This window comes from Hibiscus syriacus, unplaced genomic scaffold, assembly GCF_006381635.1.
Source record: "Hibiscus syriacus cultivar Baekdansim isolate YM2019G1 unplaced genomic scaffold, ASM638163v2 tig00111402_pilon, whole genome shotgun sequence".
In the NCBI taxonomy this organism is placed as follows: Eukaryota; Viridiplantae; Streptophyta; class Magnoliopsida; order Malvales; family Malvaceae; genus Hibiscus; species Hibiscus syriacus.
The window spans coordinates 6,052,729-6,079,322 of NW_024063082.1; the positions used below are offsets into that span (position 1 = coordinate 6,052,729).

The 26,594-nt window shown below is 33.2% G+C and overlaps 4 protein-coding genes and 1 pseudogene across 5 annotated transcripts; 3 read left to right on the plus strand and 2 right to left on the minus strand.

The window, feature by feature from the left end:
* Positions 1–27: 27 nt before the first annotated feature.
* Positions 28–1,510, minus strand: LOC120161462 (pentatricopeptide repeat-containing protein At3g13880-like). The gene is made up of 2 exons (XM_039171704.1): positions 1,123–1,510; positions 28–287 (listed from the first exon to the last, which is right to left on the minus strand). Exons 1-2 carry the CDS (start codon positions 1,508–1,510, stop codon positions 28–30), a joined length of 648 nt encoding a protein of 215 aa, XP_039027635.1.
* A 3,150-nt stretch (positions 1,511–4,660) lies between these two features.
* Positions 4,661–6,837, plus strand: LOC120161737 (transcription factor bHLH81-like). 2 transcript variants are annotated; one of them, XM_039171952.1, is made up of 5 exons: positions 4,661–5,196; positions 5,423–5,566; positions 5,647–5,712; positions 6,354–6,422; positions 6,579–6,837. In XM_039171952.1, exons 1-5 carry the CDS (start codon positions 4,738–4,740, stop codon positions 6,624–6,626), a joined length of 786 nt encoding a protein of 261 aa, XP_039027883.1. In that variant the 5' UTR covers positions 4,661–4,737; the 3' UTR covers positions 6,627–6,837. The 2 variants fall into 2 exon arrangements, with proteins under 2 accessions (XP_039027883.1, XP_039027884.1); XM_039171953.1 differs by lacking the exons at positions 6,354–6,422; positions 6,579–6,837 and adding an exon at positions 6,281–6,351.
* Positions 6,838–7,953: 1,116 nt separating this feature from the next.
* Positions 7,954–9,317, plus strand: LOC120161463 (annotated as a pseudogene).
* Positions 9,318–9,428: 111 nt separating this feature from the next.
* Positions 9,429–12,170, minus strand: LOC120161736 (protein NRT1/ PTR FAMILY 5.10-like). The gene is made up of 3 exons (XM_039171951.1): positions 11,764–12,170; positions 10,557–11,098; positions 9,429–10,386 (listed from the first exon to the last, which is right to left on the minus strand). Exons 1-3 carry the CDS (start codon positions 12,112–12,114, stop codon positions 9,573–9,575), a joined length of 1,707 nt encoding a protein of 568 aa, XP_039027882.1. The 5' UTR covers positions 12,115–12,170; the 3' UTR covers positions 9,429–9,572.
* An 11,678-nt stretch (positions 12,171–23,848) lies between these two features.
* Positions 23,849–24,253, plus strand: LOC120161464. Its single transcript, XM_039171705.1, has one exon. The coding sequence runs from the start codon at positions 23,849–23,851 to the stop codon at positions 24,251–24,253; it is 405 nt and encodes a 134-aa protein (XP_039027636.1).
* The last annotated feature ends 2,341 nt before the right edge of the window (positions 24,254–26,594 follow it).

Sequence of the window (26,594 nt, forward strand, 5' to 3'; positions counted from 1 at the left end):
GTCAGAAGGGCTGCCGTATCAGTTTGCTTAATAGAAATCACAGGAAATTCTTGTACATCCCCCGCTAAATCCAGAAGATTGTGAAAAGACAGTATCTTTGGGATATTGTTTTACTTCATATGGTGGTTGGTTTCGTCCAGGACCAAGCAAAATTACAGGGAACTCGAAACCCTTAACCTTGTCCAACAACTCCGGGACAGTCACAACAAGCTTGGGATTGGAGTCTTTGACTTGTTTGGAGAGTTCATGGAGGATATACAAGGGGTTGGTCATCGTAGCAATGGCGCCTATGGCAGTTACATCGAAGAAACAAAGAGGAAAGTGGGTAGAATTGGGGATGAAACCATGATTTGGGGATTTGAGATTACAGATTACAGATTTCCTGTTAGGAATCTTTTGTTTTCTTTCGTGCCAACTCTTAGCCACTTATGGTTCTAAATTTTTCATATTATAAAAATAGTAATAATAATTGATGTGGTTGAACAACTCTTTCCACTTGTGTTTATTCATTTCCCATATTTTAATTTTAAGAAATCTAACCCCACCAATTGGGGTGTGACACTCTCAATCATTTTTTGATCATAATAAACGTTCATACCCTTAAGACTTAAAGTAAAAATAAGTGTTCAAACTATATCTTTTTTCTTAATGTGGTGTCTCAACTTTTTTTTTGGTCAATCCAAGTGATTAACGTTAGAAACGTTACCACTTTAGATTCCTCGGCTGTAACGTTACCCGTTCTGAATCCTTGTCTTTGTACTTCAAGGAAAAGTCTGCAGGCTTCATTTGGTCATCCCCTGCTAATGCTCTCTGTTTCTAATCCGGATATCATGGCGTTATAAATGATAATATTGCGGTTTGGCATGCTTGTAAAAATTTTGATTGCAGTATGTATTTCTCTCCTTTTTGCGTAGAAATCAAGCGATGCTGTCCCTACAACAATGTCGATTACCAAACCCAAGTTTCATTATACATCCGTGGAGCATTTTCCCATACCTTATCCCTACATCCATGTTCGTATAACAAGCCTTCAGGACGTTCCCATGGTATAAGTATTCAATTTCAAGCCATTTCGATGCATGCTTGTTAATAGTTTCAACATCTCGTTATTTTTATTCATACGAACGTAACCAGCAATCAATGTATTCCATGAAATCTCATCTATCTCCTTGGAATTCTCAAACAGAAACATTGCCTGATCAACACATTCACATTTGCAATACACATCTATTAAGGAGTAGGTCAAAAATGCTTTTTCAATCAATCCATGAATTAACTTCCCTTGCTTGAGATCCCCAGTTTGAGCGCAAACATTTAAAGCACCATCATAAGTGAATTTATCAAGTTTTAGACATGCTTTTCTAGCTTGAGTAAGCACCTGCATGGCTTTATCGAAAGCACCCATCTGGTAATACCCAGAAATCAAAGAGTTATATGAAACGAGATCTGGTTTGGACATTTTGTCAAACAAGAGGTGAGGAACATCCATTTCACCAGCTTTGGAGTACATATTTAAAAGATTGTTTAGCAAAAAGGGGCATGGCTTAAAAGCAGACTTAAATATATGGGCATTGGCAAATTTCCCGTGGAGCAAACAACTGGATTTGGTGGAGCGTTGAACGAGTTTTGTGTAGGTAACAGAGTCGAAAGATAGATGCACGTAACGTGTTTGATAAAATTGGTTGAAAATAAGGGGGCTTGGTTTTCTCAAGTGACATTCAGGTTGCCCAAGCCAAGACGGTAAGTAACAAACGGAAAGGCAACACCAAAAAATTATAATTATATGATTATATAATATCATGATTATTAGTTTATTTGTTGGTTATAATTATATGGATTAATTTTGATCATAAATTATAAAAGTTTATTATGGGTAGATCCTTTTACCTTATTCTTTTCATTTACAATAGTCTTAAATATATAAAAGGTGCTCAATCTAAGTTCATTTTTTGGTTTAGTGTCTAACATTTATTTTATTTCAGTTTGGTTTTAACGTTTCATTCCGTTACTCAAAAAAGGTCAAGTCGTGACGGACCGTTAGTTTTTTCTGTTAAGTGACACGTGTCACAAACTGATAATTTAAAAAAAATTATATAAAATTAAAAAAATAAATTATATATATTTTTAAAAAACACACATTTTTTTGAAATAACCCCAAAACTTTAAAAAACCTTCATTTCATCCCCTAAACTCACGCCAACCGTCGCCCTTTGCCGTCGACAAAACTCCACCCGACCTCACCTCCCCCAACGACCAAAACCCCTATGAAATCGAATTGACGTTTTATACCCCACGAACTCTAGGATGAAAATCATAATCCCAAACGATTTCGACGATCAATCGACAACAATTACGGTGACTTATAACTAGGATAATGACAAGGGCCACGTGAGCAGCGTTGGTCGTGGTCGGAAAGGACGACGACGGGGGATAGTGTTAGGCAGTAAACTAGAAAAACGAGCATAGATTGAACACTTTTTATATATTTAAGCCTTTACCGTACTAACATTCAAACATTTAATCTTATTTAAAGAATATAGTGTCTCGTTCTATTAGATTAACTAATTATGACAATTATAAGTGATAATTAATTTATTTTTTATAAGACATTAATAACGAGAATTTGACTAATATATATTTTTTTCTTTAATTCCAAAAAACGTGTGCTCCTTTATTATTATTTTTCGTTTGTATGTTTTTCCATCTTGGAGTTTGACCGGGTGCTTGGATCAAGGAATGTGAGATTCTCATGGGAATGAAATCCACATTCTCATGTTTGGTTGGCCGGAAATCTCATTTCCGATAATGTTTTATTACCAATAGTATATTTTTGTGTGTATATTACCGGAAATGTCATTACCTCTATTTCTTTAAGTATTATTGGATTACCGGCGTTTTGAACTAAAATGCACTTAAATTTTTTTCAAAAAATATCATTCTTCTGTCATTGAATAATAAAAAATCTACGAAGGTTAAATTACAAATTTATCTTTAAACTATTTTAGATTTACAAAAAAAATCTATAATTAAAATGTTATATGAAGTTCAGAGGTTAAAATAAAATTTTACCCTTTCATTAAACCTTTTTATATTTTCAATTTTGTAAAAAAAAATATAAAAATTCTATAAATTTAAATTTTTTAAAGAAAATATATAAATATTTTATAACTTGTTAAAAAAACAAATATATAATAAGGACAATTTGATCAAATATACATTCCGATAATCTTTTATTCCTTTAACCAAACACGATAATCTTTCATTCCTGCTAAACCAACCAAACACAAAATACAATATTCTCAATAATCCTATTCCCTGATAATCTTACATTTCCTGAACCAAACGCACTCTTATGGGTATTTAGTTTCCCTTAATATAAATTTCCAAATCTCGAGTTTTAAATTTTTTAGAGTTTGATATATACAAAGATATTATATGATTCATTTTATCACGCTTTATAACTCATCGTTCATAGATTTTGATTTCGTTATATTTTTCTTATTTTGTTGAACCATTTTAAAAGATTTAAAATTCAAAATTTAATTAATTTTTTTATCCTATATGAATCTCGACACATTGACATAGATGTCAAAGATCAAACTTCAAAAATGAAATACATAAAAGTATACTGAAACAGAAGAAATCACATTTTTTTGGAATTAAAGAAGAAATATGTCAATCAATTTCTCCATTAATAACCATATAAACGAAACATCATTTATACTATTTTATATAATGCTAAACTTATTATTTCTTAATTTACTCTATTTAACCAATCACACCATATAATATATATTTCGCTTTATTTCATTTTTGCAAACTAAACTTACCTTTAAATAATTTATTTGACATAAAAATTTTAATATATACAAATAATGTTAAAAGCAATTATAATATAACATAATAAAATAGTAAAAAAAAGAATATAAATTATTTTTTACGATAAAAAGTAGCAGTTATAGTTTTAGAAATGGTATATGAATTTTATTAATAAAAAAATAGAAATAATTATAAAATTTATTGTCGATGTAAAAGTAATGTTCATAGTTTGGAATTTTTTTTTTGAATAGACTGTGATGATTATATCTATTTAAAGTTTTTTTTTAATTATTAATAGTATACATTCTATATATATATATATAATTAAACTTAAAACCTTTAAAAATATTCTCTTAAATCACTTAAATATTTTATGGGTTTTAATAATATATAATAAGATTTAAAATATAAACATAATAGTTAGAAATAATTACCAAATCTACAGTCGACACTGCCGTTCGGGCCATCCTGCACCAAACCCTTTCCACGAGACATTTTTCCAAATTATATATTGAGTAACACCAATCTACCACGTAATTATTAAGCGGTGTGTCCACGTGCCTGCTATTCTGAATTCTGATTGGTTCGTGATTTCACGAGAAACATTTGCATCTGCAACAGACTTTACATACTCTTTACTTTCCAGAGGTTACGGTGAGAGGAAGTCTAATCTGAAAGAAAACGACGAGGTTGCAGTTTCGGGCCTTACATGTTTCATTTTATGATAGAACAGACTTAGCCACCGTTGGATCTTTCTTTTTCAAAACATTCGGTGCTAATCCAACGGTTTAAAAGAATAAAAAAATAAGGAAAGTTTATTATGTTTAGGGTGTATCCACATAGAAAAGGGAAACCAAAGAGGAAAGGTTTTTGTTCGTAGGTTCACGAAGCTAACTCCCTCGAACTGAACAGAGAAGCATGAAACCGACGCCTTCCGGAAGTAGCAGCTCCAGCGGCGGTAGTGGTGGTGGTGAAGGGAGTCGAGCTGGACTTGCCCGCTTCCGCTCAGCGCCAGCCACCTGGTTGGAAGCTCTTCTCGAGGAAGACGAAGAGGACCCTTTAAAACCTAACCAGTGCTTGACTCAGCTACTCACGGGCAATTCATCGACCATACCCACCATTCGAAACCCATTGCCTTTTCCTAACTCGCCCGATCCAGCTGGGTTGTTTGAACCGTCTGGCTTTCAGAGACAAAACAGTTCTCCTGCTGGTTTTCTTGGGAATAACTCTGCTGCAGCCTCTGATGCCTACTTCTCTAACTTTGGAGTTGCTGCAAATTATAACTATTTATCTCCAACTATGGATGTTTCTCCCTCCAGTAAGGGGGCTAGTGAGCTTGATACGCAGTTCCCACCGACAAAGTTTCATTCCCAGTTGGTAAGGCTAAGAGTTTATATGGTGTTTCGTCTTTGAATTGCCTGTAAAAAAGAAAGATTCTTGGTCTTCTTATAGTGATTTAGGCTTTAATATTTGTTTGTAAAGCTGACCAATTAATAGCAATACTCATAAATTTGCACTTTTGAGCAAAATTATATATGGTTGAGTTCCATTTTTATATAAAAATTCATTTACAATACCTTTTTTTCCTTCTGTTTTTGTGTAGAAAGGAGAACCAAGTGATCATATTTCTGGTGGGATATCAAATCTTTTAGACATAGATATGGAGAAACTTTTGGAGGATTCGGTTCCTTGCAGGGTCCGCGCCAAGCGTGGTTGCGCGACTCATCCTCGAAGCATTGCAGAAAGGGTAAGTGTATTCATTTCATTGATAGGATCCGAAATGGTGTTTATGTTGAGTTCTAACCATTCGGTTCTATTTTTTGTTAGGTTCGGAGAACAAGGATTAGTGACCGTATCAGAAAACTTCAAGAGCTTGTACCCAACATGGATAAGGTAGGCTACTTCTTGAGATCAGTTTTAATAAATAAATAAACTCATTGGAAGTTCTATATTCTAACCTATATTAGTGTATCATCCTAATCAAGTTTGATGCCAAATGCATTCATTTAGAGAGCTAGTTCAATTCGGCAGATGTTTTATTGGAACAAGCTCGAAAACAGAAGAAAAAAAACTATGTTTATTTGCAGCCTTAGATTTAGAGTGTGAGACTCGCTTGTACATATTTGTATTAGTTACTATAAATTCATAGATGGAGTAATTCATTGTTAAGGTTACCATTATCTAATTTTAGTGTGTCAGTAAGAAAAGAGAAGGAAAATCTCAAAATTTCAGGGTCTAAAGGGTTGTGGAAACAAATAACAAGGTATATGCATTCATTACTCTGTTGCGGTTTGATCTTTGTTGTCTAGTGTATCTTTTACTGGAAAAGTTTTCCTCCGTTAACCATTGCTCCGGTTTAACATATACGGCATGAGCCATGTGAACTGTGCAATGAAACTGTATATCTATAAATTCTAATTTGAGTAAAAATGTATTGGTTGTCGTGAAAATTTGCATGCAGGTGTACATGATATCATGCAAAGTCTTCTAATGTACACTGTTTAACCTGGCAATTATCTTTCTTGTACTGCCAGCAAACCAACACTGCAGATATGCTGGAAGAGGCGGTAGAGTACGTCAAATATCTTCAAAAGCAGATTCAGGTACGTAGTCTTCGAAAGGTTTTTATTTTCACATCTTGGCTACTCGGTTATATGCACGTATGAAAGTGAGGAAGGAGGCAACATTCCGGTATATGACCGGTGCTGCTGTAAAAGAAGGGGGAAAATTGCCAACTGAGAAACCTGGATCCTTCGCAGGAACTCACCGAGCTTCAAACGAAGTGCAAATGCAAAACGAAAGATTGATTGCCTACAAAGAGCTTAGCGTAATTATCGGATTTATAACCGTCTTGCCGAAGTACACTACGGTTGTTTTCCGATAAAGTTAGCTGGAAGAGCCACATTGTAATTACTAGATTTTCCACTTGCCTTCTTTGGCATGCAATACGCAGATATGGCAGCTTCTGAAGCTACAATAGGCTATAGAGTTAATGTCAAGAGCTCTGCTTTGCTTGGACTTGCCTAGTACTACTGCACCTTGAAGATCACTTGGTATAATTGTAGTTGTACAATATTAACGTAGACTATAAAATATGATTTTTTATTAACTACATAACGATATCATAATTTTTAATCAAGATATTAGTTTCACATAATTCTTACTGTATATGTGGAAGAGTTGTATTCAATGTAAATTTGTATTTACATTTTAAGAATCTGTTTTATGGGTAGATTTCAGATATGGGTTGTGGACTTGTGAATGGCATGTTTCGGGTGAAGAAATTTCATAATCTCTAGCAATTGTCGTACGAGGCATCTATCCATACACAAAATTACCTTTCAATCTCGCACCTTAGGAAAAGTTTTCCTGCAAGTCACTGTAAATTCAAAGGAGTAACATTCGATTTGCAGAATCTGTTTAATTTCAAAGTTTGTAATGGTAAATAAAAAAACTATCCGATGCGACTTTTCGCGAGTGCCAAAACATAAGACCATTATTTTGATTAATGGGATTAGGAGTGTAAATAAACACAGAGTTTAATAAATTGTTCGTGATATGTTCGTTATATCATGTATAACGTTTGTTTGTTAAGTTAAATAAACGAGTATGGACAAAATTTCTAATTTCATTTAATATACAAACGATCATGAATAGATATGTATTAGACTCATTTATATTCACGAACAAGTTTGTTTATCAACTTGTTCATTTATGTTCATAAACAACCTCGTTTAATGGCTTGTTTCTAAGCTCGTTTATTTTTTATTCTTGTACATTTTAAAATACTGGTGAATGTAGGGGTTAAATTGATTGCATAGTGAAATTTGAAATTTGAACTATAAAGCTTAAGGATTTTAAGTATTAGTGGAATATAACATTTATTAACTTATAAATTAACATGTTCCTGAATAATAAATGAAAATATTCGTGAACATATAACCAATATGTTCGTGAACACTAAAAGAATATATTCATAAACGTTAAACGAACATATTCATAAATGCTAAACGAACTAACACAAATATTTTAAAAAATAAATAAATTAACATGAACATGATATTAACTTATGTTTAACTCGCCTCTGATCATGATGAAAAAAAAACTTTTTTGTTTGATTTTCTTCTGATAGCGATGATTTTTTTTAATCGATTTGATGCACTGGGTCCTGAGGATAGGAAAGCCAGGAGTTGTTTCTTTAATCAGTAGTACTTTTGTACTTATGTTGGCATCTTAATGACCTTGTTGATTTTAAACTACATCCAAGACAATCTAAGTTGGGTTCTTGGATTTGCAGTACCTGGTGTTGTGATGGCTGTTGGACACTTGGACTGCTTGTTTTGGTGCTTGGAACAACAACTTACAGGTTTAGTGTCGAAGGGGATGAAGTAAGCCCATTTGCGAGGGTTGGTAGAGTTTTCATTTTAGCTTTTAAGAACAGAAAAACTTCTTCAGCTAATTGCTACAGAGGAAGATTCCCGTGGATCTCTTTCAACTGAACGTTCCAAGCAATTCAAGTTAGTGAATTTTTTTTCCTGAATAAGGAAGCTTTTGTGAAGATTAATATCTAAAGTCTTAATGCACAGCTTCCTTCAATCTGTGGTAAGTGATACAATTAATTATGTGTTAAGGGTGTTATTTGCAAATAAAGTCTCTAACATAGCAATATGGATTTCCGAAAGTGGTGTTAGATTCCTAAACAAAGCTTTTCTTGCTCCAAACGGCACCATGGAGAAGGGAATGGTGTGTGGCATTAGAGAAGTTGAAGAAGCAAAGGCTGTTTGAAGGCTTGAGCCTCAATGGGCTGCGAAGCTTGATTTATGCGGTTGTTTCCGTACAGTCATCGACAATGTTTACCAAGAAAGGTGCTACAATGGACCAATCAATTACAACTGGGTTCGAAATACCTGCTGCTACACTTCCGTCATTCATTAGCCTTTCGGTTCTTCTCTTTATTCCTATACATGATCGAAAGTTTGTTCCTTTTACTAGAGCTTTCACTAGGAAACCAGCTGGAATTACAATACTTCAAAAAATTGGAACTGGAATTGCACCGACTGCCATAGCAAAGGTGATTGCTGCTTTAGTAGAGATGAAGAGGCTTAAAACCGCTCGAGAACATAGGTTGGCGGACAAGCCAAATGTGATGGTTCCGATAAGTGTGTGGTGGTTGGTCCCTCAATATTCAATGTATGGATTATCTGATGTGTTCACCATTATTGGTTTTCAAGAATTCTTTTATGATTAGGTGCCAAGTGAATTTAAGAGCTTTGGTCTTGCAGTCTACCTTAGCATCTTTGGTGTTGGAAATTTCTTTAAGTAGTTTTCTCATCTCTACTATTGAGAAAGTGACTAGCGAAGATGGTCGAGATAGTTGGTTTGCGGATAATCTGAACAGAGCTTATATCGATTACTTTTATTGGCTGCTTGCCGCTCTTACTGCCATAGGATTAGCTCTCTATGTATATTCTACTAAGTCTTATATTTATGCTAGGTAAGTAAATCATATATATCTTGTAAACTGTGTTATTTGGGTTCGGGTGTCAGTTCGATATAGGTATGTGATGAATATGGTGTTAATCACATATACGTCTACGAACAACGAAAAGTTCAAAATGACATAGCTTCTACATATAGCATGTATACATGTATTCCTTGATTGCATTACAAATCTTACTCCGAAAAGCTCTAGAAAAGAACATAATACGGTTACAATTACTCGGTAACACTCGAATTCAGGGCTTAGAAGAATTTTATAAGGTAGCTCCCCTGGCATAAATATAAGATTTTGTGGAAAATATATAGAGTACCCATCCCACAGCACTAAGCGCGGCAAGCAGCCAATAAAAGTAATCAAGATGTGCCTTGTTTAGATTATCTGCAAACCAGCTATCTCCGCCATCCCCACCAGTTGCTTTCTCAATAACAGAGATGAGAAAGCAACTTAAGAAACTTCCAACACCGATGATGCTAAGGTAGACTGCAACACCGATGCTTCTTAATTCATCAGGCATCTGATCATAAAAAAATTCTTGAAGACCAACAATGGCAAATACATCAGATAATCCATACAACGAGTATTGAGGGATCAACCACCACACACGCATTGGAACTGTCACGTTTGGCTGGTCTATCAACCCATGTTCTCGAGCAGTTCTAAGCCTCTTCATCTCTACTAAAGCAGCAATCACCATTGCTATAACTGATAGAGCAATTCCAGTTCCAATTCTTTGCAGCATTGTAATTCCACCTGGTTTTCCGGTGACAGCTCTTGTAAAAGGAACAAATATTCGATCATATATAGGAATGAAGAGCATAATTGCAAAGCTTATGAAACACTGGAGTGAAGCAGCTGGTATTTTCAACCCTGCTGTAATTGTTCTGTCCATTGTAGCACCTTGCTTAGTAAACAATGTTGATGACTGTGCAAAAACAACTGCATAAATCAAGCTTGCAGCCCATATAGGTGCAAGCCTTAAAACAGCCTTTGCTTCTTCGACCTCTGATGCTACACACTTTCCCTGCTCCATTGTATCATCTGGATCAAGCAAGGCATTCTCGAGAAATCTACCACCACAGTCAAAATCCATATTGCCATGTTAGAGAGGTTCGTTATAGATTATGCAAAATAGGAACATTTTCCAGAATTTTTAGTTTATTTCCTTTAAGGAAACCATGCATTAAGACTTCAGTTATTGATGGTCCTAATTTCCTTTATACAAATATATGCGGCATACCCGAATTGCTTGGAACTTTCAGTTGGAAGAGCTTCCTCTTTAGCAATTGCTGAAGAAGCTGTTTTTCGGTTACTAACAGCCAAAACAAAAACTCGACCAATCCTCGCAAATGGGCTTACTTCGTCCCCTTTGACACTAAATCTGTAAGTTGTCGTTCCGAGCAGAAAAGCAAGCAGTGAAAAAGCCATCACAATACCAGGTATTGCAAATCCAAGAACCCAACTTAGATTGTCTTGTATGTAATTTAAAACCAAAAGGGTCACTAAGATACCAGCAGCAGTTCCAAAGTACAACCAATTAAAGAAAGAACCCTTGGCTTGGCACTCCTCAGGGTCTTGTGCATCAAATTGATCGGCGCCAAAAGCTAGAACGCAGGGTTTGTGCCCGCCTTGTGCAAATGCTACCAGATATAGTGAGAAGAAGAATAGTATCACTTGAAACTGAAGCTCTGATGAAGTGTTTAATGTGACATTATCTGCATTATGGGCACCAGAAGTGGTGACAGATGGAAGAGTAGCAGACAGAGTCAACAAGCCTAGGCCCTATATGTAAATAAAATCAATTAGTACAAATCATTAAACTACATGTTTAGTACTCCAACTATTATTTTTGTTCTGTTTTGATCACTTAACTATTTTTTTAAATCATATCAAACTTTACGTTTTGGTTTCATTTTAGTAATTTATTGTTACAAAGTTAATAGAACTTTTGTCAAGATCAATTTTACTTTTTTTCCAATGATGATATTAGTATTACTTTATGATAACACGTCAATATCATCATTAATTTTTTAACCGTGAGTAACTAAAATGAAACATAACTAAATGCTAGGTATTATTTTGAAAGAAAAAATAGTTGAGTGATCAAAACAGAACAAAAATGATAGTTGTCACTAAATATGTAGTTTACCCTAATCTTTAATCAATCATCATTTTCCCCAAATCTTCTAAGAAAGTTAAGCAACAGCAGTTAAGCAACAGCTTGATCCATTACAAATTTACATTACAGCTGTGTACTCAATCTTGAATTGAAAGCAACTTCTTGATTTGGGAATGATGAGTGAGTTCAAGAGAGCTTCAGCTAAGGCATCTGAAGTCTAAACCCAAGCTTAAACTCCACTATTTGTTTCACTGGAAGTAATTATTTTAAAACATTTATTGCTTCTTCTATAAGTTCTAAATTTGGAATGAAGGGAAAAATGATTTACCAAAACGTAAACAAGAGAAGCAACGATGATGGTGCGGTATCGGCCAAGAAAAGAATCGGCAATAAAAGCACCCAACAGTGGGAGAAGCGCCGCTGCTCCCGACCAGGCATTAACTTGAGCAGCGGCGGTGGCAGTGGACTGAGACAGAGGCCCCGTTAAGTAAGAAATTAAGTTTGTAGAGATCCCAAAATAAGCAAACCTCTCTGCAACTTCGACAAGAATGATGAAAGAAGCCGATCTCCAACCACCGGAGTTTGAGCGGCGGACAGGGCGGCCTTTGAAATCAAGGCAGGCATGAACTGTGTCATCTAAAAGAGGAGTTTCAGCCGCGGCCAGATTGGAATTGTACATCTCCACCAGCTTCGAAAGAATTGGGAATTGAGATCGGAAAAAAGGAATTATTGCAGACTTAAGTATTACAATCACGTGTAATGCATTTATATTTGACTCAATAAAAAATAAGTGTGTAACCTCTCTCGAAAAAATATTTTAGTTCTTCTTCGAAGATTTTTAAGTATTTAAACCGTAATTATTGTTAAATTTAACTGTGAAGGGATATGTCATGTTTTAATAATTTTAAAAGTTTATTTAAAATTTTAAAAAAAATATTTTTAAAATATTTTTTTATTTAAAAAAATCTTGACAGCCTACTAGTGATCCTCCCCTTGTCCCCCTTTTCCCTTCCTCATTCCTTCTTTCCACTGTCACCGACCGACCAATCGTGATTGTTATCGTCATCTTTATCAGTACCGACGTTGACCCTGAGCAAACCCCCGATGACCTTTCGTCGTAAACTGTCATCGTTTGTTATAGCGAAGTGTTTAAAGGTCCATCGAGTTTTATGCTACCATCGTTATTTTCCGTCGATTTTGACCGATCTCGACATCAATAAGTCATACTGTCACACTATTTGAACCACCGTGCAATTCTGATCAAAACCCAAATGATTGATGACGATGGTGGTCAGAGATGACCGACGACCATTGGTAATAAGAGTTAAAATGAGATATTTTAGTTTTTTAGAGTTTTTTATAATTTCAGTAAAATTTTGAGTTTTTTTTAAAATAAATTAAGTTTATTTATTATTTTTTAAAAATAATATTTTTATTATTAAAAAGTTTTAAAAATAAAAAAATATAACGTTAGACACCTAACAATATAACTAAGAAAACTTTAGACTCTTATTTTAGTAAAAATATTTTTAGACACAAACATTTTTCAAAATAAAATTTCTCCACTTAGAGGTCGTTTGTTTACTGTTGAATAGAACCATTCAGCGTGTTTGATTTTCATCTCTGAATGAAGATTATGTTGAATGAAACAACAAAACACTGCTGAATGATTCAGCATTAAAGTACATTCTGAATCATTAAGCACCTAGTATTTTATCATAATACCTATTTTTTCACATGTTGTCTTATTAAACAATCATATCTTATAATATAATAAATCAATATGAAGGTAAAAATAAAAATATTCACAATTCAGATTGTACATTCATAATCATTATCAAACAATATGTCACATTAATTCATATAGAACCATTAAATCATTCAGCGCTTAATCATTTTATTTTATCAAACATCCCTTAATTTTTATACTAAGTATGGTTAATATCCTAAACTTAAGCATCCACTTGCCAACTTTAGGAGTGGCGTCACGCGCCCGTATCTACCAAAACTATCGTCTCTTTTACTAATTTCTGCAACTTTATTCCGTCACGGTCTCAATAATTCCCAGGTTTAATTTAAAATACAGAATAGAACTATCCCGTCACAAGCTGAGGTTTTAAAATAATTATAATTTCAAAATTGTATTTAGGTGATTTTAAAAATAATTTTATTTTAAAATGTTCGTCAATAGATGAAATTGTTATCGGTTGATTTAGGATAAATATAATTCAATATCTATAATTTGATTTGTGTTCAACATCAAGATTAAGTTAAATTTAAAAATCAATTACGTTTATAGAAGATTAAAGCTTCAAAAAATTGTTACCATGTTAAAAACAACTTATTATCTCATTTTTTTTAAATAAATGAACCAATGTTAATAATAATAATAATAAATGATAACAAAACTAATAATTAAATAGTAATAATAACAAATCATTAAAAAAATGAACAAGCGTAAAATATATGATGACTGCATTCATTAAATTGTAAGAAATTACAAATTTTTAAGGTTAAAATATAAACTTTAAATGCCTTTTAATATATATTTATCTATTGATTAAATATAAAACTCTCACACACACACACACACACATATATATATATATATATATATATATATATATGAATTCGAGTTATATATATATATATATATATCGGACTCTTATAACAAAATTTGTATCGAGATATGTGTTTCTTCGTTGGCTGCTATCTTTGCATCGTTGGGATGGGTTGTTCGACCACTAGAGCCTGAGCCGCTGCCGACTCTACTTGGCCGAGAATAAAAGGGTGGTTTAGTTCTTACCCTTGCTTGATTTCTTCTTTTTTCTGGTTGATATTGGCTATAGTTGATTTTCATTGAGGTTTGGTTTGGTGGTTGGGCTAGGGTTAGCCGAAAGAGGTAAGGGATAGATTTGGTGAGGATGGTGAAGGAAGTAAACGAAACGAGTGATGTTAATATGGTCTAGTGGAGTGACGGGGACTTATGATTTGGGTGAAAAGAAGTTGGGATGTTGAGGGTTAGATGAGACTATGGTGAACCTATGGGCGTCTGAAACCATTGCGATTAGTGTTGGTGAGTGTGGCGTAGCTCCATAGCCGAGTGTGCATTGAGGAAGCGGGTGAGTCAAATAGCGGTATGATAGTAAAATAATAGTTATTATATTACGGTAATGGTGGTGGCAGTTGAAATTATTATGACAGAAAATAATAGTATAAAGTATAATCACATCAATAGTAATGGATTATAATCACAACTTAACAAATAGCGACCAGTTACAGCGAATTATTATTTTCATTATTGTTTCGTTATTTTATTTAAAAAAACAGTTCCTTTTTTCTAAAATCAACTTTATTATAAAAAAAAATTCACGATCGTAATACTCATAATGGTAGCAATAATATTTATTATGTCTGCAACTGTGATAAACGTAACACGATTGAAAATGCGATAACAATTGTAATTTAAGCCATTGGGATGAGTGGAATTCGACTCGAATTAAAAACTATTTTTTTTAATTTCAAGTTAGTCAAATCAATTTGAATTATTGAGACAGTTTTCGAGTTCGAGTCGAGTTAAAATTTAAAAATTTTGAGTAACTCCAAAAATTGAAAAAATAACTAAGTATTTTGATAATTTTATAATTTAATCTCTGGTTTATTTATTTCATTAATTCCTCGTTAATTCTAAATCATTTTTTACCAAATTTGAACTATATGTTCCTAAACAATCTTAAAAGTTAAAATACATATGTACTTTCAATTCTTCTTTTTGACAACAAGTTTTTCTATTTTTCAATTTAATCCTTCAACTTTTCATGATTTATTTATTTCTTCAATTCACCCTTCATTTCAAGCTCGTTTTTATCAAATTTGAACCACATGCTCTCATTGTAACCCCCTCAGACCAATGCGGATAACCCGATCCGATCTGGAGTGTTACATTAGGGCCATCGGAGCGACCCATTGTAAAAATAGCAAAAAATTTAAAACTTTTATTAAAACATGTAAACTCATAAAATCATTTATCAATATGCAGAAATAGAATATATTTTCAGACTCGTATATAAAACAAAATACAATTACATGCCCCCTAATCGCATGTACCATACTCTGCAAGCAACCTCGAAAGAACTTTTTTACTGATGTTGATAGATGAACTGGTACGATTCTTTTAACCTGAAAAGGTGAGTAACAGAGTGAGTTTTGAAAAGCTCGGTAATACAGAACTACCAGATGATGTTAAAGAACGTGCAGATACAAATAAACAAATGTTTCCTTATTGGTTCCGAACATCCATAGATTTTTATGTTGAGCAGATATCATACTGGTATTTCAGGTAGTAACAAACAGTGAGCTTTCAGTTCAGAGAAATAATTCGAATGATTGAGTTCAGGAGATTAGAATAGGTTATCTAGTGTGTTCCTGTAAAACCAGTAAAAAGATACAGATCTTTTAAAACATATATATATATACCCCCATCTGTCACGTACAAAATGTGTAGGTTCCCTAGAACCATACAACCCCGTCACGTCCAGTAAGGCCCTGAGCACAAAGCCGAGGAACCGGTAAGTAAGGCCCTGAGCACACAGCCGATGAGCCTCCAAGTAATCTTCCTCCAACATTATCCCCAAGTAAAACATGTCCGTCCGTAAACAGATAAATCAAAAATCAAAACATAATCCAGGTCAAGTATGAGATCAAAATCCAGGTCAAGTATCATATCAGAATCCAAGTCAAGTATCAGATCAAAATCCCTGTCAGATATCAGATCAGAATCCATGTCAAGTATCATATCAGAATTTAAATTGAAAATCAGATAAAATATTCATGTGAGTAGTAAACACACCAAAATTTACAGATATTATTCAAAGATATTGGATAATCTTAACAGGTAGAGGAAAACGAACCTTCAGTATACCGATAGAATATCAGAATTCAGAATCACTATTGGAAGAGTTCAATAACTGACGGAATCATCAGTTATTCAGAATATGACTTGAGCTGGTAAGGAAGAAATGAAGATTCAGGACATTTACAGTCTATGGCGATTAATCGAATTATCTAACAACTCCAGATGAATAGCCCCCAGAACTAATATTTTCCAACTTGTCAATTCATTAATCTTCCGGGGTATTTACTCTTTAATACCAAATATTTTTATCCATAGATTATCTTCTGTCTCACACTGAACAGAACTTAAGGAGACGAACATATATTCTAATGGTATTTGTTTCATTTCCACGTTTCAACTATACTAAAAAATACCGACGTACTTGATTTGTGGTTCATAATTCATAGGGATGATACATCACGTAAGTTCATCCGAGTTTTCAGGCTTATTACAATCTCTTACTTAATCCTCAGCCCTTAAAGTTACCTAGTTCATTTAGCAGTCAAGTCTATTTCAGTTACTTCAAAATTTTCCAGAGTAATTCAAACATTTCAAAATTTTAGATACGTATTGTACTTCCGTTTAATTCAATTTGGTCTTTGTGGTTGAGTTGTTGAACAAATATCCAATTCTTAGTACTGAATACGATCTAGAGTTGAGCTAAGCTAAATACTTCCAAAATCATCAAGCCAAACTTGAGAAGACGAATACACATTCAAATGATACCTATGTCGTTCAGGTACTGACATATCATTACGGTTGATCAGCTCACTTAAGTTATTCCATAACTTTTAAGGGTAGTACAACACCCATATTTACTTGGATTCCTTAATTAGTCCAAAACATATGCTTAGTCTAGGCCATAAGGGTATCTTAGTCATTCTGGTGTTCAATTTTATTCCATTCGTTTAAGAGCTCAAAGATATCCAGTCATTCCTGAGCTTGGTGATATTCTTGGGTCATTTTCATTCCAGGGGTATTTTGGTCATTTTATAGATTCAGAGTATTTAAATCATTTCCTTCCGGTCTTATTATTTAATTCCAACTTATCATTTACTTAGTTCTTTCAAACAATTCTGACAAAATAGCACCCTCGATAAATTATTCTTCAGTTATTTGCTCATAACTTGGAGATTTACGAATTATCAGGAATTTTCTGTATAAACGTGTGAACTTAACGATGAAACTAGTAATTCATCGTTGTAGGCATGACTTCTTGATTATTTTTCCATTCAGGGTTAATTCGAGCTATTTTTTCCTCTCAAGGGTAATTTCGTAATTTCTTAACCATATAATTTGGTATTAAAAGTCTTAACAAGAATGATTATAATTTAGAGATTCTAGGGTTAATCGCTTTTTCGGATAATCTCTAAACTTTAAATTATTCATTAACAAACCTCTTATCCAACTTCCAGTGTCAATTCTTGTCTTTTTACAACATAAGGATATTTTTCGTAATTTTACCCAATCGAAATATTCTCATAATTTATCATCAAAGTACCTTTAATGAGATAAATATAATTTACATATTCAGGACTGATTCCTTTATCACTCAATCACAAAATTTGTAATTCAAATAGAGTCTTAACTAATTTATCACTTAAACTGTATTCAGTTCGAATCCATCCATAATCAAACAGACATAATATACCAATCATATATATGTCCATGCATTTATCCATTATCAACATGTTCCATAAAGCATAAAGAGGTAGTAATGTATTACCTCACTTTCCGTGCCATACTGATCAACCATTTAAACTCCATTCGCTTGATCTCGAACTTTAATTCCATGACACATAATGTATCGAATACATAATAAAGCATACGGATTGATCGGGAGGTACTGGGTCGAGATTCCAATTTTTCTCTCACGAACCCGGACCATCAAATACACGAACTTGAATCCAATATATTTCCCCTCGTAATAAAAATGATTATTAGAAACTAATTTAATAGTTCGGGAACCCAAATGATTAAACTAAAACTTTCAGAGTCGTTAAAATATTTAATAACTAAAATAAGGTACTAGATTGAATTAATTTAAACTATCATAGCTTGGTTGAAATTTTATTAAAACTGATGGAAAAGTTAGAACCTTACCAAACAGAGAGGACTGAAACTATGATTTGTCCATCTTACTATCTCACACCCCACACACTCGTGATTTTCAAAAGAAATTATGAAATCACTTCTTCACTTCACGTAACCATCACCGTTTCTATTTTTTTCTTCAGTGCTCTCTTCATATCTCAAGTAAGGAGGTTCCAACGGCTGATCATCGGCCGCCATTAATCGCCGGTGGACACCACATCGGCCGTCGTCACTGACCGCTAGTCGAAACCCAAATTATTCTGTTCGAATCATCTCATCTCCTTATAAAAAATCTAGCCTCTGATCATCGATAATATTTATAAATAGCTGTAGATCTACCAAAAATGTTTCGGATCCAAGGCTCTCCATGTTCCCATCCGGTTCGCTTGTCATCGGTGTAACGCTAAAACATCAGCTTGCCCCTGTTGAGTTCCGAAGATGATGATGAAAAAAGTAGCAGCAACAACACTGAACGAACAGATAGCTCCGATTCCAGCCAGGCTCCATTTCTAGAGGCCACCGGGACCAGAATTCTCTCCCCAGTTGGCACCAGCTTTCTTTTCGAACGAATTGCTCAGTCTCGAAGAACTCATGTTCTGCAAAAATTCATAATTTTCTCCATCAAAATTAAAATTGAATTGGCGTTACCAATCCCCAATACCGCTCACTTTGTTTTTTTTCTCTCTCATGTCTCTATCTTCAGCTTTCTCCTTATTCCTCTTCTACGTGCCCCTTTACCCTTAGATAATTAACACACAAAAAAAAAAACTACACGTATATGATACAAGGTCTTCAACTTTATTTGGTTGTCAGACTCCAAAGACTTTTGTCTTCATGATTGAGTTTGTATAATAATAATTTTTTTTTTCAATTATGGTATGCCAACCCAACAATTTGTCCACTTCTACCTATTATATCATCCTCATTCACAATTTTCTTTTAAAATTAATTTACCCCATAATTGGGGTGTGACACTCATACCATTGTAGAAAACCTATGTAACTTCAATTCCAATTTTGTTTTTACTAAATATGTCATATCTTTTTTAATTTTATCATTTAACTTTGTATTTTACTCAATTTGATCTTTTGATTGCAATTATTTATAAATTATTTCTTCCCATCAATTTCTTGACTTTTTTATATTCTCATCAATATTTTACCCTCAAAATATTTTGTTTGAAATATAATATTATAAAGTATTTTATTGTTTTAGATTGTATTTGATATATTAAATAACATTAAAGCGTTAACATAATATGAAGAAATATATATATCTTATATGTTTAGAGAAAGTCGAAAAATTGAAATCAATATGTACCATAATACTATAAATAATTGTAATGAAACTAGAACTCATTGAGTGGTCTCGGTAGTTAAAGTCAATGTTGTTCTTCCTTGAGATCCTTCATTCGAGCAACTGCGTATGTGGGGGTGTTGTCAGTTGTTAAGAAATATTATTAACAAATTAAAAAAGTTTAGTAAATAATAATTAGAATTCTAATATTATCACGTGTCTTATTTAAGATTTATTTGTCAAACAAAGAAAGTTAAGATTTAAAATTTAAATTTAGAATATATAAATAATATTCATAACATGAGAATTCTTTTACCTCCAATACATAAAATAATTATTCATAATTAAATCTATAACGTATACGTATTACAGGGATTAATAGCAGAATTGGACAGAGAACTAAATTATTTTGGGCTGCTAATGAAAGAAGAAGCAAAGATGACAAAAAGCACAATGGAAACAATGAATGAAATTGAAGGTACTGGGCCAACTACCCAACCACCGATACTTGTGTCACATGTTGCTCCTGCCATGCCAAAGCCCAACCACCGAGTTGAGTTGAGACTTTGACTCGAGGGAAACATTATTAGAATGTCCGACACGTGACGTCACTCACACTGTTTTTTAAGTGATTATTGTTTAAAATTTTTTTAATTTAATTATAATATATATCTTACAAAAATAATAATATGAACTTAGAATTTTTTAAAACATATAATATATATATATTTACCATTAAAATTTATTGATAAGTGTATTCACGTTAAATTTCAATACCAATAATCATATATACATATAACCGCAACCTCTGTAACTCCAAAAAGACCAAGTCTTTCGTATCCTTGGTCCCCACACAACAAGAACATTAACATGTTACGCTATCACAAATACATATTTATTTATTTGTAAGTATCAAATTTTTATATATTGTGTGCTTCTTTGTAATTTTCCTTTTCATAATTTTAATATCAAAATAACATATTTTAAAAGTGAGTGTATATGTTTTGTTGGTGCCATCTTTTGAGGTTGAATGCTTAAAAGAATGTGAGATCCAAGTTCCCCCTGGTTTTGGATTATCCGAATGGCACGATATATTGTCGATGATGCTATTTTAAAAAACATTTTTTTTATTTTAAAAATCAAAACAAATAGTTTTACCCCAAAATAAAAATAAAAATCAATAGCATCGAAAAGGACAGCAAAGAAAAACCAAGCAACAGCTTTGTGTTGCTTTGAGATGCAAGGAAACCACTTGTGTAATGGGGTTTGGTGGGTCCAATTATTTCAATCTTTATTTTTCATCTTCGGCCGGCTATTTTGCAATGGTGACGATAATGTCAACGAGGAATCTTAAGGATTTCCATAAACAAGATTTTTTCCATCAATCAAAAACTGAATAATTGTTGTGATCAAATGACAGCCTGTTCCTGGGGCAGAGACGCGTGTCCAAACCAGAGGGTGTTGTTGTAATGCGGTGTCCGGCGTGATCCAACGTGAAAACCGGCTCCTCTGATTTTATTCTTGTTATGACAGGTCTGTCTCTCTGTACTCTTTTGTTATGTTAGAGTTTTTATATATTTAGGGATGAATGTAGGTTCTTCTACTGGGGAGGTACTTTTATTATAGTTATAAAATTATAAGTAAAGTATACAAATGTTCTTTGAATATAAGGTGTTATTTTATTAAATTCTTAAATTATTAAAAGTTATAATAGTTTTTAATTATATGATATTATTTTGTTGAGTTTTCAATTATTAAAAATTATAAAATAGACACTTTATTGTTTACATGTTCTAACTCATTTTTTTATTTAAAAATTTGACGGTCATATGAGTTGAACATTAATCTACTGATTGTGATATGATAAAATGATATTTTTATGATGTTTATTGACATTGTTATTACTTTCAAGCATTGGCTCGATAGCATAACGTTTCAAGCACAGGCTCGACTATATAATGTAAATGGAGATTTGATCCATTAAATACAACTCAAACGGTTCTGAATCAGATTTTATCATATCTTAGCCAATAGATTAACGTCTAACTCAGACAGTCGTCAAATTTTTAACGAAAAATGACAAGTTTGGAACATATGAACATTTAGATGATGATTTTATAATTTTTATAGTAGAGTGACTCAATAAAGTACTACCCTATAATAGATGATTATTTGTACGCTTTACCTTGAATTTAATTATTATTATTTTGAATTTTAAAATTTAAAGTATGATTCAAATAATATTTATAAAATATGTAATCAAATATTATATTAGTCAATTAATTTAATGATTTTAAGTAATGTAATTTATTCAAATTATCTTAATAATTCAGCGAGGTTTGGAGGCATGATTAAAAACTATACATGGAATCGATATTAGAATTTTTGAAGAGCGTTGATTCTTGTACGATTATTGTGTCAAATTTTTAAGGTCATTTATGAATATTTATGTTATGCATGGACCTTGGATGAATGTCGAGTTGTGAAAATATTTGACATTTTAAAAATTCTATGGTTACTGCAAGATGCATCATCATTGAAGAAATCTTTTACAAATTTACATTATATTTTTTATATTATTTAATTATAAAATATTAAAGAAAAAAATTAAAACTTGCAAGATACGTAAATGATAAGATTAAAACTTTTAAATTTTATATAGAAAATCATAATACGTACTAGTCCTACGCAGAAATGGAAAATAAAAACTACTTAATTAATATTCTTTAAAAATGAAGATTTTTCATAAAAGAAAAATTGCATGAGAAAAGGTTCGAGGTCACTTTCTAGATTTTAATTTCATATAAACATATATATATATATATATATATGCTTATTGAATATTCTAATAATTGATTTCACTAGTCATTGAATACCATTGTTATTGTTATTACAGTAAGACCCATCGTTCAAAGTGCCAATGGGTATATTTGCAACTTTATACATTTTGAAAAACAACAAAAATAAATAAAATGATGAATATTATTTTATTTAGATGAAGTGTGCTAAGCCATTGTTTGAATATATCTTACAAAGCTTTTCGCATTAGGTTGATGATGTCTTAAATATTATAATGTTTCGTATAAAGTAAGAGTTCCATTATTTATCTTTAATACAAAATTTTTAAAAATGTGTAAATGTATATTGCCACACGTCATTCTAACTTTTAAATGTATTTCAACGGATATTTTGATATTTCTAGCAGGTCATATGAAGATCAACAGTTCTGTTAGATATTAGTTTAAATTTTAGTTAAAAATTATGTTACTTTTTATTACGATTATATTGATTAAATATTATTTGTTGATTAAGTGTATTTAATGGAGTTCTATACGTATAGGATACGTCCAACCTTTAAAATTATGATCGAAAAATATTGTTGGAGAACCATAATCCTTTTCTAAGTCTATGTAATTTTTAGGATATACGTTACAGAGATGAACATTGTAGAGATGTTGGGAGAATGTTATGAGATACGTAGAGTTTTGGTATATATATTGAGTTTTGCGATACATGAGATAGCATATATTTGTATTCTTAGTTCTTGTTAAATAAATTAGTAGCAGGACACGTAAGAAAGTATTTGGGTTGTCCTAGTCTTTAGGAGTTCAATTGTTTGTTTTAATTTGTTTCCTAGTTAATAGGAGTTTGTTGATGCACGTTGGATAATGCCTATTTTCATGTTACTTTCAGTTATTTACTTGCCTATTTATAGGCTGGTGATTTATCAATAAAATGCAGAAAGTTTATTCACTGTTTTCTGAGTATCCTCTATTTTTCACTGTTAGTGCAGAAAACATCCTTCAGTTCTTCTATTTCTGTCAGTGGCATAAGAGCCGTGAGAAAACCAAGAGAGAAAGAGTTTCCAAACAACATTGATGGCTTCATACTCAAATTTTGTGCAGACGGCGATCCCACGTTTTGATGGTCTCTATGACCATTGGAGTATGCTAATGGAGAATTTTCTACGGTCCAAAGAGTATTGGTCGATTATTGAATCTGGAATTCAAGCACCAACACCTAATGCAGTCTTGACAGATGCCCAAAAAATTACCTTTTCCAGGAAATTGATTGTCCCATCTTGGAAACAATTCTTAGCAAAGAAACTTCCAAAGATATTTGAGATTCCATGAAGAAAAAATATGAGGGCTCCACTAGAGTGAAGAGTGCACAGCTTCAAGCTCTGAGAAGAGATTTTGAGACTCTACAAATGAAGGATGGTGAATCTGTCACCAGCTATTGTGCCAGGACTATGGAGATTAGCAACAAAATGCGCTTTCATGGTGAGAAGATTGAAGATGTCACCATTGTTGAAAAGATATTGTGTTCCCTGACACCAAAGTTTGATTATGTCGTATGTTCCATTAAAGAATCGAAAGACATAGATACATTTTCTCTTGATGAATTGCATAGCTCCTTGTTGGTCCATGAACAGAAGATGAACCGAAGTTCAACTTCAGAGGAGCAAGCTTTAAAGGCTTCCACCTTTACTCATTTCTCAAACTCAAGAGGAAGGGGTATATGTAGAGGTTGAGGAATAGGAGGCAGAAACAATAATGAACGTGGGAACCAACAACAAAGTCATCATCATCAAGAGAGTAAATTTCAAGGAAGAGGCAGAGGACGTGGAGGCCACCACTCAACAACTTATCGATCAAAGTCAGCAGACAAGTCCAATGTTGAATGTTTCAGATGTCATAGGTATGGCCATTATAAATCAGAATGCCAAACTGATTTGAATAAACAAAGTGGAAATCAAACTAACTTTGCAGGAAAGGAAAAAGAGGTGTCTCTTTAGATGGTGTGTCACGTGAAAGACAAAACTCAACAAAAAAATGTTGTTTTTAGACACCGACTGCAGCAATCACATGTGTGGAGAGAAGGAGGCATTTTCTGACTTGGATGAATCCTTTCGCAGCTCTGTTAAGTTTGGTGACAACTCTAGAATTTATGTTATGGGAAAAGGAAAAGTAACAATCCAAACCAAAGGAAATTCCACTCACACTATAGCTAATGTTTATTTTGTGTCAGATTTAAAGACCAACTTGCTTAGTGTGGGTCAGTTACAAGAAAAATGATACGAAATTTTTATCAAAGATGGAGTATGTCAGATTCAAGATGCAAAGTTGGGCTTAATTGCTCAAGTTAACATGACGGTGAATCGTTTGTTTCCACTATATCTCCACAATACATCTCATACATGCTTCTCAGCAAAACTTAAAAGATGAGGTGTGGCTATGGCACTTTCGCTACGGGCATCTGAATTTTGGCGGATTGAAAACACTACAACAAAAGAACATGGTGACGGGGCTTCCTCAAATTACAGTATCCTCTCAAGTTTGTGAAGAATGTGTTGTTAGCAAACAACACCGTAATCAATTCCCACAAGAAAAATCTTGGAGAGCGAAGAAAGCATTGGAGCTTGTTCATTCCAAAATTTGTGGGCCAATAACACCACATTCTAATGGAGGTAAAAGATATATAATTACTTTCATTGATGATTATAGTCGTAAGATATAGGTTTTTTTTGCAAGAAAAATCTGAAGCCTTTGTAGCTTTTAAAAGCTATAAAGCACTTGTTGAGAAAGAAGTTGGCTGCCCAATAAAAGTTTCGTACATATCGTGGTGGAGAATATAACTCACATGAATTTGCAAATTTTTGTGAACCATGGAATCAAGAGACAACTTACAGCAGCTTATACACCCCAACAGAATGGTGTATGCGAGAGGAAGAACCGCACTATTATGAATATGGTGCGAAGCCTTTTGACAACAAGTGGCATTCCAAAAAGTTTCTAGCCTCAAGTAGTGAATTGGAGCATTCATATATTGAACAGAAGTCCTACATTTGTTGTTCAAAATATGACACCAGAGGAAGCATGGAGCGGAAGGAAACCTGTTGTAGATCATTTCTTGATTTTTGGGTGTATTGCCTATGCCCATATTCCAGATGATAAGAGGAAGAAACTAGATAACAAGGGAGAAAAACACATTTTTCTTGGTGTTAGTGATAAGTCAAAAGCTTATAAACTATACAATCCTAGCACCATGAAAATTGTCATTAGCCGTGATGTGGTTTGATGAAGAAGTCACTTGGTCATGGAATCATAATGGTGTTAAAGAAAGTATTCCAGCAGATTTTGATGATGAAGAAAAAGGGCATCAACCCTATGGAGAGCAAGAAGAGGAAGTCACTCAAAATTCCAATAGCTGATCAAAGCCCACTTGCAGCTGAATCACAAAGGTCTCAACGTGTTCGAAGAAGACCAGCATGGATGCATGATTATGAGGTAGCTGGAATTGATCAATCTGAAGACCCACACACCCACTTTTCTCTATTTTCAGATTGTGATCCTACTAGTTTTGAAGTGGTTGTCACAGAACCAAAATGGAGAAAGGTTATGGATGCTGAAATTACAGCCATTGAAAAAAAATGATACATGGGAGCTATGTGATCTTCCAAATGGGCAGAAGACTATTGGCGTAAAGTGGGTATACAAGACAAATTTGAAGGAAAATGGTGAGATTGACAAGCACAAGGCATGCTTGGTAGCTAAGGGTTACAAGTGAGTTTGGTGTTTATATAAAGAAGTTTTTGCTCCAGTTGCAAGGCATGATACAATCAAGTTGGTGATTGCTATGACAGCTCAAAACTCATGGCTTATATTCCAGTTGGACGTGAAATCAACATTCCTCCATGGAGATTTGAAGAAGAGGTATTATCGATCAACCTCCTGGTTATGAAAAACTTGACATTGAGCATAAAGTATAAGTTAAAAAAAGCTCTATATGGATTAAAACAAGCTCCACGGGCTTGGTATAATCGTATATAAACTTATTTTTTGAAGGAAAGATTTCAAAAATGTCTTAATGAA

Bases quoted from the DNA above. Each gene is read 5' to 3' on its own strand.
- LOC120161462 (XM_039171704.1), bottom strand. From the start codon at position 1,510: ATGTACTCCAAAGCTGGTGAAATGGATGTTCCTCACCTCTTGTTTGAC. The intron at 288-1,122 runs GTATGAATAAAA...TAACTGCCATAG, and splicing joins ATTGATTGCTGGTTACGTTC to GCGCCATTGCTACGATGACC.
- LOC120161736 (XM_039171951.1), bottom strand. From the start codon at position 12,114: ATGTACAATTCCAATCTGGCCGCGGCTGAAACTCCTCTTTTAGATGAC. The intron at 11,099-11,763 runs GTAAATCATTTT...ATTTACATATAG, and splicing joins CTTCTCTTGTTTACGTTTTG to GGCCTAGGCTTGTTGACTCT. The intron at 10,387-10,556 runs GTATGCCGCATA...CTGTGGTGGTAG, and splicing joins GAAAGTTCCAAGCAATTCGG to ATTTCTCGAGAATGCCTTGC.
- LOC120161737 (XM_039171952.1), top strand. From the start codon at position 4,738: ATGAAACCGACGCCTTCCGGAAGTAGCAGCTCCAGCGGCGGTAGTGGT. The intron at 5,567-5,646 runs GTAAGTGTATTC...ATTTTTTGTTAG, and splicing joins CTCGAAGCATTGCAGAAAGG to GTTCGGAGAACAAGGATTAG. The intron at 6,423-6,578 runs GTACGTAGTCTT...GATCCTTCGCAG, and splicing joins ATCTTCAAAAGCAGATTCAG to GAACTCACCGAGCTTCAAAC.
- LOC120161464 (XM_039171705.1), top strand. From the start codon at position 23,849: ATGAAGAAAAAATATGAGGGCTCCACTAGAGTGAAGAGTGCACAGCTT.